This window comes from Vigna angularis, chromosome 9 (assembly GCF_016808095.1).
Source record: "Vigna angularis cultivar LongXiaoDou No.4 chromosome 9, ASM1680809v1, whole genome shotgun sequence".
In the NCBI taxonomy this organism is placed as follows: domain Eukaryota; kingdom Viridiplantae; phylum Streptophyta; class Magnoliopsida; order Fabales; family Fabaceae; genus Vigna; species Vigna angularis.
In genome coordinates this window covers 30051653-30071052 of record NC_068978.1, presented here as the reverse complement: position 1 = coordinate 30071052, position 19400 = coordinate 30051653, and the positions used below count along the sequence as shown (strand labels likewise).

General features: G+C 30.1%; 1 protein-coding gene across 1 annotated transcript; it reads left to right on the top strand.

Annotated features, from left to right (window-relative positions):
- Positions 1–11922: 11922 nt before the first annotated feature.
- LOC108347210 (E3 ubiquitin-protein ligase ATL4) lies at positions 11923–13470 on the top strand. The gene has a single exon (XM_017586372.2). The coding sequence runs from the start codon at positions 12090–12092 to the stop codon at positions 13176–13178; it is 1089 nt and encodes a 362-aa protein (XP_017441861.2). The 5' UTR covers positions 11923–12089; the 3' UTR covers positions 13179–13470.
- Positions 13471–19400: the final 5930 nt, after the last annotated feature.

Below are 19400 nucleotides of genomic sequence, written 5' to 3'. Positions count from 1 at the left end.
TTTTGAATAAAAATATGTATGAACAATGTAAATCCTTGTCGAGCCCAAAAGACGAAAAGATATTTTTGTTTCTTGAAAATTTTATTTTCGGGGAAAATTAAACATTTTGAAAACCACATCAAATTCACACATTTAATTAAATATACTATCTTCGGGTAGACACAATAGGGTGTTAATACCTTTCCTACGTGTAACCGACTCCCAAACCCAAAATCTAGTTTTCGTAGATCATGTCTTATTTTATGGTTTCCACAGTTTTTCCAGAATAAGTTTTGGTGACAACTCCAAAACCTCTTTTTAAATTCGTTATTTTATGGTTTGTCATCTCGTCGTGATTTTGATTACAACACCTTGCTTTCTTGAGACTCAACATCAACCAAGAAACATGTGTTGATATCTTTACTATTGTTGTTTCTTTCTAAAATATTATGGCTAGATTCTTCAATGTTTTATTGAGCTTTCTCCAAGGTTTCCAACATTTCTTTTGCATTCTTGCATGTAGAAACTTTGTAGAACTTCTCCCCATGGGGAGTGTTGAAGAAATGATGTGTCTAGCTTTATCATTATACTATACTTTCTTGATCTCATTCTTACTCCAAAAGTTGAAGTCTTTTTCAACCTACACATTGTCAATTGTATGCATAAGACTATATGTTCCATTTATCATTGCATCCCATACACCTTTGTTAACTGATTCAAGAAAGATTTTCATTTTAATTTTCAAAAAGGGTAGTTTTCACCAGCAAACAAAGGACGTCTGTTTATAGAAGCCCCTTTAGCAAATGTTTGAATGATATTATTCATTTTCAAAGGATTTTAAAAGAATCTTCATGAATCACTTAATAAGATTAGTGCGAGAGGCATTATTAAGGTCTAAATCAATCACAAAGAAAGAAAATAAGGAGTTTTGAATCAAGAAAAAAGGCAAAACACAAGGGTTTTAATACTAGTTCAATTATAACAAATCTACATCCATTTTTTCTAGCAACTTAAGCTAGAAATATCACTAGACATCAATAGAGTCAAATTACAAAAACATCTATATGATCATATACTCTAGACACAATCAAAATCCTAAAAAACTCTTTCAAGAAATACAAGAATAGGTGATACTTCACACAATCACCACAAAGGTGAATTACAATAAAAAGAATGGAATTACAAAGGAAATATACAAGAAATATAGCATATATATGATGATATAAAAACCTATAACAAAGAGAAAAAACCTTTAATTTTTAATCTTCTTGAATAAAAATGTTTCCTGCAATGTTAGGACACTCAAATCTCTCTCACTATCGTTCTATTGATTTTAGAATGTCAAAATATTTAAAAAAAAATGAAAGAATACACAAGATTTAATGAAAAATTAAGTACTATCAATATTAATCAATTATATTAGTGACCTAATCGATTAAAATATTTTTTCTAAAACCCAAAAATTTGAACCAGTATTAATCGATTATTTCAAAAATTAATCGATTTAATGCTTAATTTGTCCTTTTATTGATTCTAAACTAATTGATTCATAACGTCCACTTTTACCTATTTTTGTGTGTTTATTGTCATTAATAAATTAACTTTTTCCTAACTTTAATCTTGTTGTATTCTGAAGTTTAGTGTATTTTGTATTGTTTTATATTTTAGTTGTTTTATGCTTGTTTTACCTCTAATATCCTTATTTATAAGTGTAAAATAAGTGAACATGAAGCTTTTTTGGTGGAGGATAACAAGCTAGAACTCAAAAGTGGCGTTCCACTTTGTAAGACCCATAAAAAAAATATATATATATATTTCTAATAGTAATTTTTAGCATTTTATTAGTAATAATAATTTTAATGGATAGAAAAATGTAAATTTTTGGATATAAAATTATAGTAATTCTAGAGGGAGAGCTTCAAAATTTTGATAACTTATTTAGGATTTTTTTAGAAAAGTGAATAGTGAATAGTAAATAGTAAATAGTAAATAGTAAATAGTGAATAGTGAATGGTTAAAAAAAAATATTAAAATAAATTGTGGAAGAGAACACTCCACGTAGAATTAATCATTCAGAGATAAGAATGGTGAATAAAAAATAATTTTTGAATAGTAAAAATGAATAGTAAAAGTGAATAGTAGAAATGAATAGTAAAAATGAATAGTAAAATTTTTGGCTATAAATAGCCAAGGGGGGAGGCTGAAGATTTACACCAAAATTCTAGAGAAATTGTGAGAGAAGAGAGTTGGAGGAAATTCTAGTTGAAGAGGGGAAATTCTGGAAGTTTCCGGAGAACGGTTTGAGAAGAGGAAACTAAGTCTGGAATAGAGGTAAGGGGAGCTAACTTTGAGTAATTCCTTTTATATTATCTTGAGTCTTGAATATGCTATATTTTGCTTTTGTTTGATCTTAAATCTTGAATATGGAATATTTTGTTTATGTATGATCTTGAATTTAAATGAGAGTATGCTTTTGTGTTGATATCCGAGTGTGATAGTTGTAAATTGTGATGTTGAATATGTTATGCCATTTGTATGTTATTAGTTGTTTATTTTTGTAATTTGGAAGGATTAGAAATTGTCTAACCGGCTCTGCCAGATTCAATTTCTTGTTTCCCCAAACATTTTATTGTTTTCCTTATTTATTTTTATTGTAGTTTGGAAGGATTAGAAATTGTCTAACCGGCTCTACCAGATTCAATTTCTTGATTCCCCAAATTTTTTTATTTCTTTCCTTACTTATTTTATTACATTTTTGGAAGGATTAGAAGTTGTCTAACCGGCTCTGCCAGATTCAACTTCTTGTTTCCCCAAACTATTTATTGCTTTACTTATTTATTTTATTGCAATTTTTGGAAGGATTAGAAGTTGTCTAACCGGCTCTGCCAGATTCAACTTCTTATTTCCCCAAACATGTATTGTTCTTGTTATTTAATTATATTGTATTGTTGGATGGATTAGAAGTTGTCTAACCGGCTCTGCCAGATTCAACTTCTTGTTTCCCCATAAAATTTTATATTAAGATTATTTTTATGATTGTCAAATATTGTATTCTTCTATGACCATTTATAGTAATATTTTATTATTGTTAATTATTTATAATTATCTTGTATGAATTCTATTATGGATGTTTATTGTGATGAATTTATTGAATGAGTTTGTTGGCTGAAATTGATCTTGTTGGAAGGTTTGGAGAAAGGGTTCTGTAATAACTTGTATATGAGTATTAAATATACAGATACTGTTTGAGGTTGTTGTGAGAGGAAGTAAAATATTAAAATTAGGTATTTTAGATTTAGAGCATAAGAGAACAAGGTAGATAAATTAAATAAATAAATTGTAAATTATTAAGGGCCTCCCTTTGTTGGTAGGATAGAGGAACCTTAAAAACTTGAGTTGGCACATCCCTGATCATAGAGCAGCCCTGGCCTGGTCCAGTCAGTTGTGACTAGTCATATGTGCTGGCGTCGAAGGTGAGTTTGATGCGTTCAGACATCTGGGTCCTCTCCGGTGACCTATTGGGGTAAAGAAAGATCTCTAATAGGATGAAAATAAAATAAAATAAGTCAATTGTAGATGCATAACGTTATCATGGTAAAAACTTCATATATATTTTATTTGTTATTACATTGAGCCCAGACTTTATTATGTAGTTCCTAAGATATGTTGATATATTTTTGTTGATCCATAATCTTTGTTTGGTGAAAATATGTTGAGTTATACTCGTTATGAGCAAAATGAGTTTATAATATGAAGCATGATATTTGGCAATATGTTTAATTTATTGATACCAAAACGGGTTATTATGAATTCATGATTAAAGAATGAACATGATTGAGTTAGGTGGATAAGAGGGTATGAATTGTTGGTTTTATGAAATGTTGGGGTGGATATGAGAAATTCATTACTTATGAAATGATGTTACTACCGGGAGTAGTATGATCGAGTTATACCATGAGAGTTTGGTATGAACAAAGTAACATTGAGGTTTATAGAAGCAGGAAGAGAGGGGTCTGACCATAAGGCTTCAGAAAGTAAGACATAGTATATAAGTGAGGCTTAAGGAAGCAGGCAGAGAGCGGTCTGACCATAAGGCTTCATGAGTAAGCATGGTACACTTGTAAGATTTATGGGAATGAGGAAGATGATTTTGATAATGATGAATTAATGACATCGGAATAATGATATTTTATCAATTGCAAAAATACATGATTACAATATTTTTATTACAAGTTTAATGATTTTATGATATGGTTGGCTTACCCTTATTTGTTTGTACTATGATCATATAACTCATGTTATATGTGATTAGATAATGTTGCAGATGCGGTTGAAAAAGCTTAGAGATGAGAGAGATGCGGGGAAAAACTTTCAGGAATTTTTGTAAAAAGAATAAATTTGTATTGGGAAGATTATGTTGTGTAAAACTTATAAGTTGAAATTTCAATGGTGAAGACTATATTGTTTAAAGTTTGTATGTTTGGTATTGTACTTTGGAGTAATTGAAATAAAGTTTGATTGTTTATATGAGATATTAAATTAATTTAGTCTCTATTATCAGTAATACCCTTTAAAATATTTGGGTGTTACACACTTGGTCTTGTAGGACTGACATTTAGTGGTGTGAAATGAGGTTGAGTGATGGTTTGACATAGAGCCCATTTCACATTTTAATTCATATGGCACTGAGTGGTGTTGATATTGCACTGAACAAGGATTTTGCTAACTGATAATGCTAATTCTTACCATTATCTAAACATCATTTTAATAGCAAAATCAACTCCTTTCTAGCTCTTAACTTGCTTAATCATCTTCTTTTGTCTTGTTTTATAAATAAATGTATTTTAGGCTGCATTGATGTAAATTCATCACTAATCCCATTATTTTGTAGCTAAAACTATGCTTGGAAGAATCTCCAACAATGTAGAGAACTGAATCAACCACAAAAGCAAGCAAATCTGCAGAAAAAACTATAAAAAGAAGCAAAAAGAACTTTGTTGTATGTTTTCTTTTCTTGTGCCTTCTTTTATTTATTGTACTTATAGATGTTTATATTTTCCATTGATTTGGTTTATGTTTAATGTTTGTTATGGGTACGTCTTGGAGAGCATGATTTAGTTGTTGAAAGGTCCTAATAATGAGATTTCAGCAGCCTACCTAACAAAATCAAACAAGATAACACAAGTCACCAGGAATGATAATGTGAATTTGGCCTCATTGTTATGGTTCTTAATTCCATACTTAATCAATTAATACAAAAATGAAACAATGTTTCAATTTACATTAACCTAAATTCATTAATGTTTAATTTTAATTGATTAAGCTGTTATTTTTTACCGTTTTCTTTTAAATTTAATCAACCAAGTGTTTAAACTAATATTAATCAATTATTGTTTGATTAAAATGAATTAAGAGGTCTTTTCTTTGTATATATGCTAAGCCATACACGAAGAGTAATGTTGATTTACCTAAAATACACTTCTCATAAAAAAACGAAATTATTAATAAAAAAGTTGTTTTAATGGATTGAATTTTGTGTACACTTGTTAATTAATCTAAGATTTTAGAACGTGTGAAAGTAACGATTAAAAAATGTTAAGATTAAGATTAAATTAAAATTTTTAAAAAATTCAATATTCAAATATTTTTTATTAATATAAATTCTTTTATTTTTATTATTATTGTTACAAAGTTTATTTTAAATCAATAGAATACGCACATATTAAATGAATATAAAATATTTGACTTGTTTATCTTTAATTATTCTAGAAAAAATCACAAATTAAATAATTGAATATTTGACATATTTTATTTGGTATTATGTTAGGCCGAAATAAACATTTTAAATTGAACGAAAATTAGTTAAATTAATTTGAAACAATAATCTTTCTAAATAACTAGTGGAAGAATGTTCAGTTTTTTCTATTCCAGAAAATTTTTATTAAATTATAAAATAAATTTTTATTAAAAATAATTATAAAAAAAGTAATTCATATATAAATTTTTATTATTGAATAGTTATTTATCATAAATATTTTTTAAAATTTTAGAAATGTGGTTATTAAAAAAGATAAAATAATAAATTAATAATTTTAGTTTATAAAATAATTAAATTTAGATTAATAGTCATTTAAAAGGTAAAAATAAAAGTATAATTATATTAATTTAAATTAGTAAGGTTAAAATAAGTTGAGTTTTGAAGTTTAACATATAACACTTAGCGAAATCGTTTAATGAAGTATAGTGTCTAAGCAAAGTGCTTATTAGAACATCCTTATTAAACCTAATAAGATAAACAATGATGTGTCAATATAAAAATGATAAACAACATTTGACAAAAGCACGTCTAAAAAAAAGAAGTAATGAGTATTGTGTAATTCATCAATTATGGCACTACTTTAAAAAACACATACTCACGCTAAATGCTTATATTATGAATCATGCTTAAACGCTCTCTTAACGTAAAAAAAAAAACATTAAATGTATGAACATATACCTTTGTTTGCTTTACTTTTTCTATCTTTATTTATGCAGATTGTTGAATATAGTGAAAAACTATATTTAGATTAATCTCCCTTGTGTAAAATACACACATAGGGTTCTCTATTTATAATAGAAGAAATATGGGCTAAGCCCAAAATACAAATGAGAAATAATAACAAACTAACTAAAAGATAAAAGATATAATATACCGATAATGACAACCACAAAGATTTACAAAAAGGCTTTGCACATGGATTAGAAAGACATTAAGAAATAGGAAGACAATCTTGGAGTGTTTCCTTAAATCTTTATGTCCTGTAGTCATACAAGCTCTCACTATTAAAATAATGTTGTTCTTCCCAAGATGTAGAAAAGTACAAATCTTCGTACAAGAAGTCATCTACTCTCAAGTGGTCAACGCTCTCTGAGTAACGATAATCTTTCAAAAGAAAATTATATAAGAAGGACTAAGTGAAGAGAATAGAAGAACTTTTTCAATCATTGAAATCGTTACGATGTTATTCTCTCTAAAAGCTTACATCGTTTAAGTCGATTCTTAGAACAAGAAAAAGTCTTTCAAGTTATCAAATTTCATTGTATTTAATTCATCCTCTCTCTAAGAGTTATTTGATTCTCTACTTGTAATCAAACACTGATTGTGTTTGTATATTCAGAAATGAATTAAAATATTTACATTATTTAACTCAGTTGAGTTAAACATTCTAGACAGTTGTCTAGGATTTATACCAAAAGTGATTAAATTCAAACAAGTCAGGTTGACTAGAGGAACCAGAAGTGGTTGATAATACTTATATACTATGAGTGGTTTATACTCGTTTTGTAGCCTTTGATAAAGATTAGTGGAACCCTTTAAAAGGTCTTAAGAGAGACAAAATGTAACTTAGTTTGAGTGAATTAGTATAAAAACACTTATGTTATTGTTTTTCTTGTTCAAAATGGTTTCCTAAACACTTGCTTAAAAACACAAACATTTAATAATTACTGCAGTTTGTCTAACACTCGCAATAGTTATTAAACGTTGTTTTTGCGAAAAATATTTGAAACACTATTCAAACCCCCCTATTTATAGACTCGAGAAAAGGATCCTAGAAGCGATGAAAAATGAGGATTATGTTATAAATCACCATCATCTATTCAAGGGGAAAAAATTTGATTATTGTTAACAAAAGATGATAACATTCTTTGAATCCTATCACATCAATATGTGAGATGTGGTTAAGAATGGTTACTATATACCCCTTGATGAAGAGAAGGAGCCCTTGGCTAGAAGTAGATGGAAAGACGAGCAAAAACAAAGAGTATCTCATATACTTTAAAGCTCGTAATTCACTAATCTGTATCATTTTCAAGCTTTACTGTCCTAGAACATTCTTCTTTCAAGAACCATGTCTTGTTTCCTATCATATGGTTGTTACAACTAGAATCAAAATACAATCTTTCACCCTCGTACGTGCACTGATTGCTCCTCATGTGCCAAAAGAAGAATTTTTTCTTCATCATCAATCTTAGCATAATTGGCCTTCTTCTCCCAATCAAGCCATTCATACTAGAAATGTCTGAGCTTATGACAATTGAAACACTTGATGATGACTTTGTTGAAGGGTTGTCTTTCTCTTCCTCTGTCACAACTTCTAAATTCACCATGGTTTCTGCCTTTGTTAGGTCACTCCTATCTATTATTGGTTTCCTCATGCGTAGCCTTCAACACATGTTCTTTCGCCTGTACCTCGAGCATTTGTTGCTCATGCACCAATAAACTCCCGTGCAACTCATCAATGGTGAGAACACTAATATCATTTGATTCCTCTATAGCATAAACAAGTTGAATTCAGGTGTTAGAGATCTCAATATTTTTCTAACCATCGTGCTTTGTTCCATTACTTATCCATTGGACTTCATTTTTCTTACCACAATCATAGTATGAACCATAAAATTGTCCCCATTTTCCTCGTTTTTCATGGTGAGTAATTCAAATTCTTTCTACATTGCTTAAACTTGTGCACATTTCACTCTTGTACAATCCTAATACTTATGCCGCATTGAATTCCAAATTGGCCATGATGTCCTCTTGACAAAGGATAGTCTCTAATATTTCTCTGTTAGATTGAAATAGAAATTTTACTCAGCAAATCTTTGAGTTTCGATTCTTCCACAACTTTCTTTTGAGCCTCTCCACCAAGTCCTGTCCCAATCACATGTGTAAGAACACCTTCCTCCATTAGACTTCACAATTCTTTGCTTTTATGGAAATTTTGCATAGTTATTCACCAAAAATCATAATGATCATCAAATTTGGAAATATTGTACAAATTCGGGAGTAGACATCTCACAAAATTAGTAGTGAGAATTTTTAGGATTTCTTTTATGATTCACTCACTCTCGATTTTTGAATCAGGCACTTGCGAAGCTCATCAACCTTCTTAGAAATATATATATATATATATATATAGGGGTTTGCTAACGCGCGTACGCTTGTTTTTCAGTTGGTACGTTTTAGCAATGTGTACCGGGTTTTAGTAGACAAAAATATCCTTATATATCATGGATTCTAAGTTTTAAGGTTAAGGGTATTTTAATAATTTTCATTCTCAAAACTAAAAAAAAAAGAAACCCCCCAAACCCTTACTCACCTCTCTCATTCCTCTCAATATTTTCTCTTTCATCTCTCTCACTCCAACCTTTTCTCTGTCAGAAACATTTGCCTTTAAACAAGTTGCCTTTGTAAAGAGTTGAGTCATTGACATATTCACCTTCAGGCAAAGGTTCATTCAAGATCTCTTCAATTTCACCATCTTCACTAACCCTTATCATCTGCATATGTTGAATCATCATCTCTAAAAAGACCCTCCAGGCCAATTACCAATTCTTTTGGATGTCATTATGCTTGTGAAAATTAGATAAAATTATATACGACAAAAATTATAAAATGAAAACTCATTATAAAGTCATTTTTTGTAAGAAATTGTTTAACAATGAGTATTTCTGATTTTTTTCCAGGCCAATTACCAATCTGCTTGTGAAAATTAGATAAGACAAAAATTATAAAATAAAAAATCATTATAAAATCATTTTTTGTAAGAAATTGTTTAACAACGGGTATTTCTGATTTTTTCTAGGTCAATTACCAATTCCTTTATGCTTGTGAAAATTGGATAAAATTAGATAAGACAAAAATTATAAGATGAAAACTCATTATAAAATCATTTTTTTTGTAAGATTGTTTAACGGCAAGTGTTTTTGATTTTTTCAATTGGGGCTACAGTAGGGATGATAGAGAAAAGATTGGAGTGAGAAAGATGAAAGAGAAATGGTTGAGAGAAATTTTTGATTTTTTCAATTGGGACTATAGTAGGGATGACAGAGAAAAGATTGGAGTGAGAAAGATGAAAGAGAAAGGGTTGAGAGGAATGAGAGAGGTGAGTAAGGGTTTGGGGGGTTTCTTTTTTTTTTTTAGTTTTGAGAATGAAAATTATTAAAATAACCTTAACCTTAAAACTTAGAATCCATGATATATAAGGATATTTTTGTCTACTAAAACCCGGTACACATTGCTAAAACGTACCAACTGAAAAACAGGCGTACGCGCGTTAGCAAACCTCATATATATATATATATATATATATATATATATATATATATATATATATATATATATATATATATATATATATATATATATATATATATATATATATATATATATATATATAAATAACAGGTAAAGGGCAATGGTAACACATAGCTAAATACACTGAAAAAACAGATTAATCCGTTTGAGAACTGCCCCCACAAACAAGAGGAAGTTATGCAGTAACAACTGCTAATAAAAAGAATAATAAACAAATTGAAACGACAAAACCTTAGTAACAACATGTAATCAAAATTGGTACTTTGTAGTATAATGATGAATCAATGCCCCAAATTGCTCCACATCTTGATTGAACCATCACAATGCAAGAAGAAGCATTGCATTAAAATAATGATGTCTGTGTCTCTGCAAAAATTAAAATCTTGGAAGCATGTTAGTGGGAACAAAACCTGTTGTTTCAAAGAGAATTAATCTATTATAGTTTATACACAGCATGCGAGATTTCCGCATATTAATCAAATAATCATGCACGCGCTCATGATGTAGAGCACAAGACAACCTCAATAGTATATTCCATCCAACACTTATCTAATTAAACTTTCTATGATAATCATATCAAGCAAAAAAACCCTAATTCGGTTGGTTTCAACATTTCACATCTCAAACTTGTTGCTATATATAGTTAACATGATCCCATTCATAGTTTATATTTTATATTTCATTAAAAAATATTTAAATTAAAACAAATACTTTAGTTAAGGATAAAAAAACAAGAATGATTTAATATTTATATTCTACAAGTCTCACAACACATTTATTATTATTAATGAGTTAAATTCTCTATCGAGTTTTGAGTCTTATCCCTCTAGTATATTAAAATTGATGTTGATATATATATATATATATATATATATATATATTCAAGCTTATAAATAATACTGAAAATTAAAAAAATTCAACGTTTCAACAAGTTTATAAAGTTGTAGATTTATTAAGAAGGAAAAGTAGTAAGAAGTAGACTTTCAATCCTTAAAATTGTCTTGAAGATAAAGTTTATATATATTTTTATATATAAGTTCATCTACATAACTTTTTTCATGTTTAAATATAAAAACTAGAGAAACTTAATAAATCATAAATTTTATTAAAATAAGATTTAAATAATTGTTACTATTTATAAATGTCAGAATTAATTTGTAAAATAAAATTTTGAATTATATATTATAAATTAATCTAATTTATAATTGACGTGAAAACTACAAGATTGAAGAAGAAAAGTTGTAGATATATTATATTCTGAAATTAAAATATGAAGGTAGTGAGAAGTTATGGTTGCATTATATAAGCATAATGGAATGTATCTGTTGCCTTGTTTCTTGGGTTTGCACGTTTCTTAACACCTGGATCATTCTCTTTAATCATACAAAACTTTATATAAGTAGGGTTCAACATTAATTTATGTGGCTTCAAAGAGTATTCTTCATGCAACAAGTTTTTTGTAAATTACTTATCTTTTATAGGAAACACATATAATGATTGGGATTATCTTAACTTAACCTTTTTTCCATTCCTCTTTGACTTTCCATTCCACAAAGAAAATTCCTCCCTTCTTCATTAATTAAGGCTACTCAAAAAACCTTACAAAGGTTAATTTTTTCTAAAGGAAATTAAGTTTGTGTTTATTGTAACACTCTTAATAATAATGGGCATTAAAATTAATTTCAAATTACCCCAAAGACAGCATTTAATTCATTAATTAAGGTTGTCTAATTTCTCTAAAAGTTCTTCTTAGAAAAGGAATATATATATAAACTCTTCCCAAAGCATTTACTCCTCTCATCCAATTTCATTCACATTCACTCTTCAACATTCAATTCCTCACGTGTATCTCACGTGACCATTCATCAAACACTCTCACCAATACACATCAGCGACCATTAACACTTCCATTTTTTCATGCACAGCGCAAACAAACACTCTCTTTCAATCGCTCTTAACACTCAACCAAACACACCAAATGGCTTCGCCGCCACCGTTAACGCTAAACGTCGTCGGATCAGACACAGACAACGCGTTCCCGACCGTCGCTTCGAGTTCCCTAACGCCGCCGTCCCCGCGCCGTTCGTCTCCTTTACAGAGCCTCAGTCCCAGCATTCTCATCATCGTCACGGTCCTCGCCGTCACCGTTATTGTTTCTCTCGCGCTCTGCTTCCTCCTCCGCCACCTCAATCGCCGCTGCCTCCGCCGCTTCTCCTCCTCCTCCGCCGCGCCCTCCGCATCCGCCTCCGCCACGCCGATATTCTCCTCCAGCCGCCGCATCTCGCCGGAGATTGTGCTCTCCTCGTCCTCCGCCGCTGTCGCCGCCTCAGTCATCGACACGCTGCCGCTATTCACGTTCTCCTCCGTCACGCGCCGCTCTTCCTCCGCCGCCGCCGACTGCGCGGTCTGCCTCTCCAAGTTCCACCACCACGACCTCCTCCGCCTCCTCCCTCTCTGCTGCCACGCCTTCCACGCCGAGTGCATCGACACCTGGCTCCAGTCCAACCTTTCGTGTCCGCTCTGCCGCTCTCCCATAGCCGCCGCGGAATCCGACATGGCCAAAATCCTCCGGCCGCCGTCCTCCACCGCCGGCAGCAGCGACAGCTTCCGCCTCGAGTTAGGCAATATCAGCCGCCGTGGCGCCGAGGGCGCCGCGGCCACCGCCGCTCGCGGAGATTCACGGTCCCGGTCCTATTCCATTGGTTCGTTTGATTATTTGGTAGATGATGAGTCTGAGGTTGCTTTCAGCCACGCCCGCCGGAGGAGCGAGGACGATGCGAAGGAGTTTCTGGCCAACGAGACTCAGACCCCGTCCACTCACAACGAGGCGAGTCTGGCCAGCGAGGTCGCCGGCGTCAGGAGCTGGCTTAAGGACTACATGGATAGGTTTTCTGCTTCTATCTCGTCAAGAACAGCGTCTTTTCGAAGCTCCGGAAGGTTCTTCAGCGGTGGCGGGAGTAGTCGGCGAAGCGACGTCGTTCCAGTGGTGGCTGCGGAATACGACTTGGAAGGAAACCGAATTGGTGAAGAGATAAGCGAAATGTTCCGATGGCTTTCAGGGGTATGATTTGGTAAATAAGATGAACAGTTAGGAGATACTATATTTTTAATTTTGATTAATTTTTTCTTAAAATCATTCCAAATATTCCTTCCTCATTTCCCTTCCATTTCAATATTCCCCTTCTTTGATTTGTTTTGGGCATTGCAATAAAGTTAATGTAACTATATATATACATGAATCCCTGTAGATAGCATGATTTGAACATACAATTTTCATCATTGAGTCCTTTTAGAAACATATATTCACATCATGATCATATCAACCATGAGAAATGAAAAGTTGCAAATGATTTTCACCATGCATCAATGTAGCTAATTTGTATATTTTGGATGGAGCTATGTATTATGTATGATGTGATCATATCATGTTTGCATGCACATGATATTTTATATATAAAGTGCAACAATTACTCATCAAAGTGGTTGATTTGTGTAGTTTCCATTCAGAACACGGTTTTCTTCTCTGTAGAGATTAATACTACAGTTAAGTGTAATAAATTGTTAGGGGTTTTCTTCTTTAAATAACAGTTTAATGTCTTATTCTAATTGTTTTAAAAACATTTAGAACCATGAAGAGGTTTAATTCAATTAAAAGGCAGTTAATAGTTTAGGAGGCATTTTGGCAATTTCATTTTCAGTAAAAGAAAAATGTAACGTAGAATTATATATAAATTATTTTTCTTGTACAAAAGTATATGAATATATTGAGCTTCTTTCAATTTTACTATATACTTTTTATTAGAATGCATAAAAATTAATTCACCTATATTATTTTAATATATTCTTGTATAGATTTTACTAGATTTTTCTTTTTTTTTTAACGTTAGAACTATAATGTTCTAGATAAACTAGTTAGCTAGATCATCCTCCTGATTTTTTTTAGCAATAATCAGTTGATTCAGATGATACTGAATTTGATCTCTTTATATAATAGAAAAAAAAATAACATTATATAAAGAAAAAAGTCCAACTAAAAATAGCTATTCATATTTTGATTATGAGTAAATAGGTGGATGTTGTTAATAAAAAAAAACATATATCTGTGGAGTGATAAATTGTGGGTAGGAAGAGTGTGAAAAAGGGAATGAAAAGTCTGATATAGAAGGTTAATTTGTTCAGATGAAGTGTTTGTTTGGATTTTGTAGGAATGTGCCTTATTGATGTCATATTTGTGAGAATTTGGTTGGAAGAATGATTCACTGGTCTTTATTACTATTACCTAATTATAGTGATGATGTGAGTAAAAATGTTAGGGTTTGAGAGAGAGAAAGCCAAATATATAAGAGGAAAAGGTAGAATATGGAGTGAGAATGAGTGATAGATCATTTATTGTAGATTACCAACCATTTTAATGGAAAAAGGTCCTACTTCTGCCTCAGTTTTAAAGCCTTTAGCTACGTATATTAATGTTGATAAATAAAAGGAAACAACTTATTAATGATTACATATATACACCATCTTCATCTTCATCCACACCTTTCTCTCATGCCATCTACATGATTCTTTCACCTGTTTCTTTTTTTTCCTCGTAAAAATAGTATATATTGTGTTCAAAATCGTGAATTTAAGTTTTATATTAGATAAAAATAAAAAATTAAAATACCATATAAATGTGAAAATTTATTAATTTATTGTTTTAAGGTATCGGATGGAGAATAATATCTCAGTGTAATTGAACTTAATCTTAACTTATTGTCTTAAGATGTAATTGAACTTAATTTTGTTGGTGTTATATCTTGAATTTTTTTTATACAGATAAATTAGTATTTACTTTTCAAATTTGTAATTGTTTCTATTAAATGGTTCAAATATGTTGAATTCATCAAGTTTATAGTGAATAAAAGGTGAATGTGAAGAAACAAAAATTAAAGATACAGTGAAACAAGATCTTCGATAAGGATTATGTAGAAAAACAAAGTAGTATTTACTGATTTTGATCGTTAGTTAAAAATTATATCGATCTAAGATTAAAATTTGTTTTAGTTATATTTGATGTTCCAAAACCCGTTTGTGAAACCCTAGTTGTGTTCTTTTTCTTTCTTTATGGATTGTCTAGGAATCTGTGATTGCTTGAAGAAACGGCAAACCTAGGTAGCTTATATCCCAAATGCAAAACAATTAAGTTTTAGAAAAAGTTGAACTCTGAATCTGATCCATGAAAGTTGTATACCAAGATTTGCTTTCTCTTACTCTCACTCACAAAACTTGGTAGAAAATAAATCAATACCCATAAAAAGATAAGATCCAAACACCAACATGTATTAGATTAACGAAGCAAAGTTTTATAAAACAATGTGTGTGTATAATATTTTATGGTAATCACAGAATAAAGCAGAGATTATAACTTCATAGATAAAATAAATTTATAATATAACGAAGGTATAATCTCGTCTAATAAACTATATAATTTCATAAATTTGAAGTGGATTTAAAAATTTACTTCTTAAAGAGTAAATGAATTTCATAAGACTTTATGTTTACAAGAACTTGTTTTTATCTAAATTTCATAAATTTAATTTTAGCAAATCTTTGGCATAGTGAAAAGAAAGACCTACATAATTCCATTAGTCATAAAAATGATAAAACAATAATTATTTATGTTAAATAATCTAATAACACGTTGTGGGAATATGTTAAAAAAAAAATTTCCTACATCAAACGATACCTTTTATCCAAATACTTTTATGAGAAAGATAATAAAAGAAATGAAAACATCAAAATCTATCTATAATTATTAGATATTCATATGTCTAATAATATAAATTAAATTGAAATATAAAAAATAGAAGTGATGACACCATTCACACGATTTTGTAGGGTTAAATCATTGAAATTAAGCAATTGTTTTGAAGGAAAAACAATGAAGAGTGAGTGCATACGTAGCATGTAAACGTAATACAAGGTTGACTTAGACATAAACGAGAATCCAATACTATCTTCTATGTCGTGTTTTGTTTATATTCCTAGCTTTGGTTGGGGTGCACAAGCAACTCAAAAGTTATCATACTTCATACCTTTTACACCTATTTTGGATCTATTGACTAGGTTTTGTGCTTTGATCACCTACCTCATTCACTTTGAAATTCTCTTTCTCAAATATTTTATTTATTTTTTATCTTTGTTATATACATATATATGGACATGTGTTTGCAAATCATGCAAAACCTAAATAAATGAGCCTTTGTTTGTAAATTTTGAAAAAGAAAATCGACTATTGGGCAAGAGGGGTGAAGAATAAAATTTGTATTACACAATTTTTTATGATTTTTAATATTTTAAAAAATATATATGTTTGATAATATTGTTAGTTTATTTTATTAATTTAATTAGGTTGCTTATTTAAATTAGTTTTATAAATTAATAATTTTTTTACAATGACAACCATTAACTCTTCTCAACTGCTCGCCGCCACACTACCAAACTCATCATGGAACTGATCACCAAATTCTTTATGATTTTACAAGGATCTTCTTCATACAGTGCAAAAGCATATTTAACAAAAATATCATTTTAAAATTCTCAAACTATTGTGGAAAATACTATTTGGACTAATAAATAAATAAATGAGTGAGGTGTGATTAGACATGGATAATTTGGAACACAGTCAAAGATATGGTCTCTGCTTTCTGTACGCTATTTCTCCCATTGTAAGACGACAACGCCTTCAACATTGTCTTAAGAAATAAACCTTGTTCCATCAATAGGGATGACGAATTACGATTTTTTTTTTCATTAATGACACAGAAAACGTTTTTAATTTCAGAAATGACATACTATGCGTTATATTCATAGACGGTTTTTATTACGTTCAAAATTTAGTTTCCTGTATTTCGAAATTTTAATGTCATTTGGTGTTTTTAATAAGAGCAGAACTTGAAATTTGTAAAATGAATTTTTAGTTTAGGTAATTGTTTTCACTTTTTATTTTAAAATCCTTTCCACTTCTTCTCTTGTTGTTATTTGTCTAACCTAGTAGTGGCCCCTTTCCTTTGTTTTTCTTTTTCTCTTCTCTTCTTTATTTTTGTTCTTCTTTTGCCAATCCACCACCCCAAGTTTCATAGGATCACATACCATCACAACACCCTTTGCACAACAAATTTTCTTTCAAAGCAAAAAAAGAAAGCTAAGGTGTTTATTTATGTTTTTGTTTACATTTGCATAGTTATAGACTTTGAATTATGTTGGTTTGATTTGTGCATTGATATGAAAAAACTGGTGTGGAAAAAAATAGTTGAGAACGAGTTTTAAAAATCATTGAGGCCTTCAACGATTTTCGAAAATCGTTGAAACCTTCAACTTTTAACGGGTTTTGAAAACCGTTGAAGGTCTTAACGGTTTTCAAAACTCATTGAACAAATTTGAAATAATTTTTATTTTTAAATTTGTATTAATTTATGGTGTTTATTTATTTATTTTGTTGTTGTTTTTGAAGACTATGTTCATCAAGATTATTTTGTTGTATTAATTTGTATTCATTTTATTTCAAATATTTATTTTAAATTTGTATTTAATATTTATTTTGTTGTTGAAGATTATTGTGTTTTTGCATATATGACTAGAACACGAGGTGTATCATCTTATCGAAGAGAAAATTCTTCTCAAAGGAAAAGGAGGGGAGGACCTATCACATAAGTTTAAAGAAGATGAGAAGAAACTCTTATTCATGAGTAAGATAATAACATTATTGAATAGAAGCATCATGTTCAAGAGCGGAAGGATCGAAATGTTGGTGAAAAGGAAATTGGTAAATTTCCTGGAGGTCCACACGATGCAACCAAATCAAAAAAAAATCAAAGTTGAAAATTGACTGGAATAATCAATTATCTTACTTGATAATCAATTATTTTAGTAAGAAATTCATCTTTGTCTAAAATCTCTCTAGAATAATCGATTATTAGGTGAGATAACCGATTATTTAAGAAGAAATCCATTGGACAAGAAGTATAGCTCGTTGAGCGCCCTGTTTTTGGAATTTATGTTGTTTTTCTTGGTTTTAATTTCCTGTTTGGTTTTAAGTTGATTATTTTGATGGTATGTACAGATTGTGATAAATTATGAATGCCCTGTGAGTGGTAATAGTATAATTTCTTGTTTGAATGGATTGGTTATTCTAATATGATGTATATTTGTTTATACTTATAAATATGTTCATGACATATGATATATAGTTGTTGATAATTATGAATGATCTGCGAATGATAATTGTGTGTGTGTGTGTATATATATATATATATATATATATATATATATATATATATATATATATATATTCAGTTCAAGTATTTAGTAAAAGGAATTCCATGGAAAAATTCTTGGTGTTACTTTATAGTGTGATGTATTGAAGTAGGAACTCCGGATTGGGGGATGATTATGACACTCTTAATAACTTCCAATTTCAATTAGAGAAAGATGATTGTGTCATGAAGAATAGTAGGAGGTCCTTAGTCTGATGGTCATGTATTGGCCATTGATGTTTGACAAATTAAGCTTGGTGTGTGGTAGTTTGATGTGGGAAAGTTGTTTAACCACACATGAGGCAGGTCCCCCATGAGTCTGACATCAATATAAGTATCTAGATGGTCAAGTTTAAAGGGAAAAATTGTATGATTTAAGATTGATTGTTTGATCTATGGTGATATATGATTTTCTTTGTACATTAGCTTACCCTTTCTTATCTATGTTTGTTTGTCTGTTTTGTTTCTTCTTGTTTATGATGATCACCTTTATGATGAGAGCAGAGGACGATGTCTCTGATGACAGGTGCTAGGAGAAGATGAAGTTGAGGTATAATGTAGGAAGTTTTGTTGCGCTTTCCTCAGTTATTATAACTACCTATTACACTCTTGGTTCAGTATAATATCTTTAAATAGTTAGGATATTGTATATATAGTTTGCTATTATATTTTATTTTTGGATATTTGTAATAACATTTTATATATATTTGTTTTAGTTAACTGCTTTGTATTATTGAAAATGTGACAAATCCAATGATAATAAAATACTATAAAAAATGGGATGTGACAAGTTTGCTCAATTTTATCCATTTTTCTTATTCAATCAAGTTCTAATTTTCGTTAATTTAGTTCTTTTTGGTAACATCATTTAAATAATTAACAACATAATAAACATGGTGGCCTAGTTCATCTAATGTGACCCATTTTATTTGATGCGTCTAATTTATTTAATATGTGATTTAATTTTAAATCAAAAAATAGGGAAATAGGGTTCC

What these genes read in the sequence shown, in the direction of transcription:
- LOC108347210 (XM_017586372.2), top strand. Translation starts at nt 12,090, where the DNA reads ATGGCTTCGCCGCCACCGTTAACGCTAAACGTCGTCGGATCAGACACA.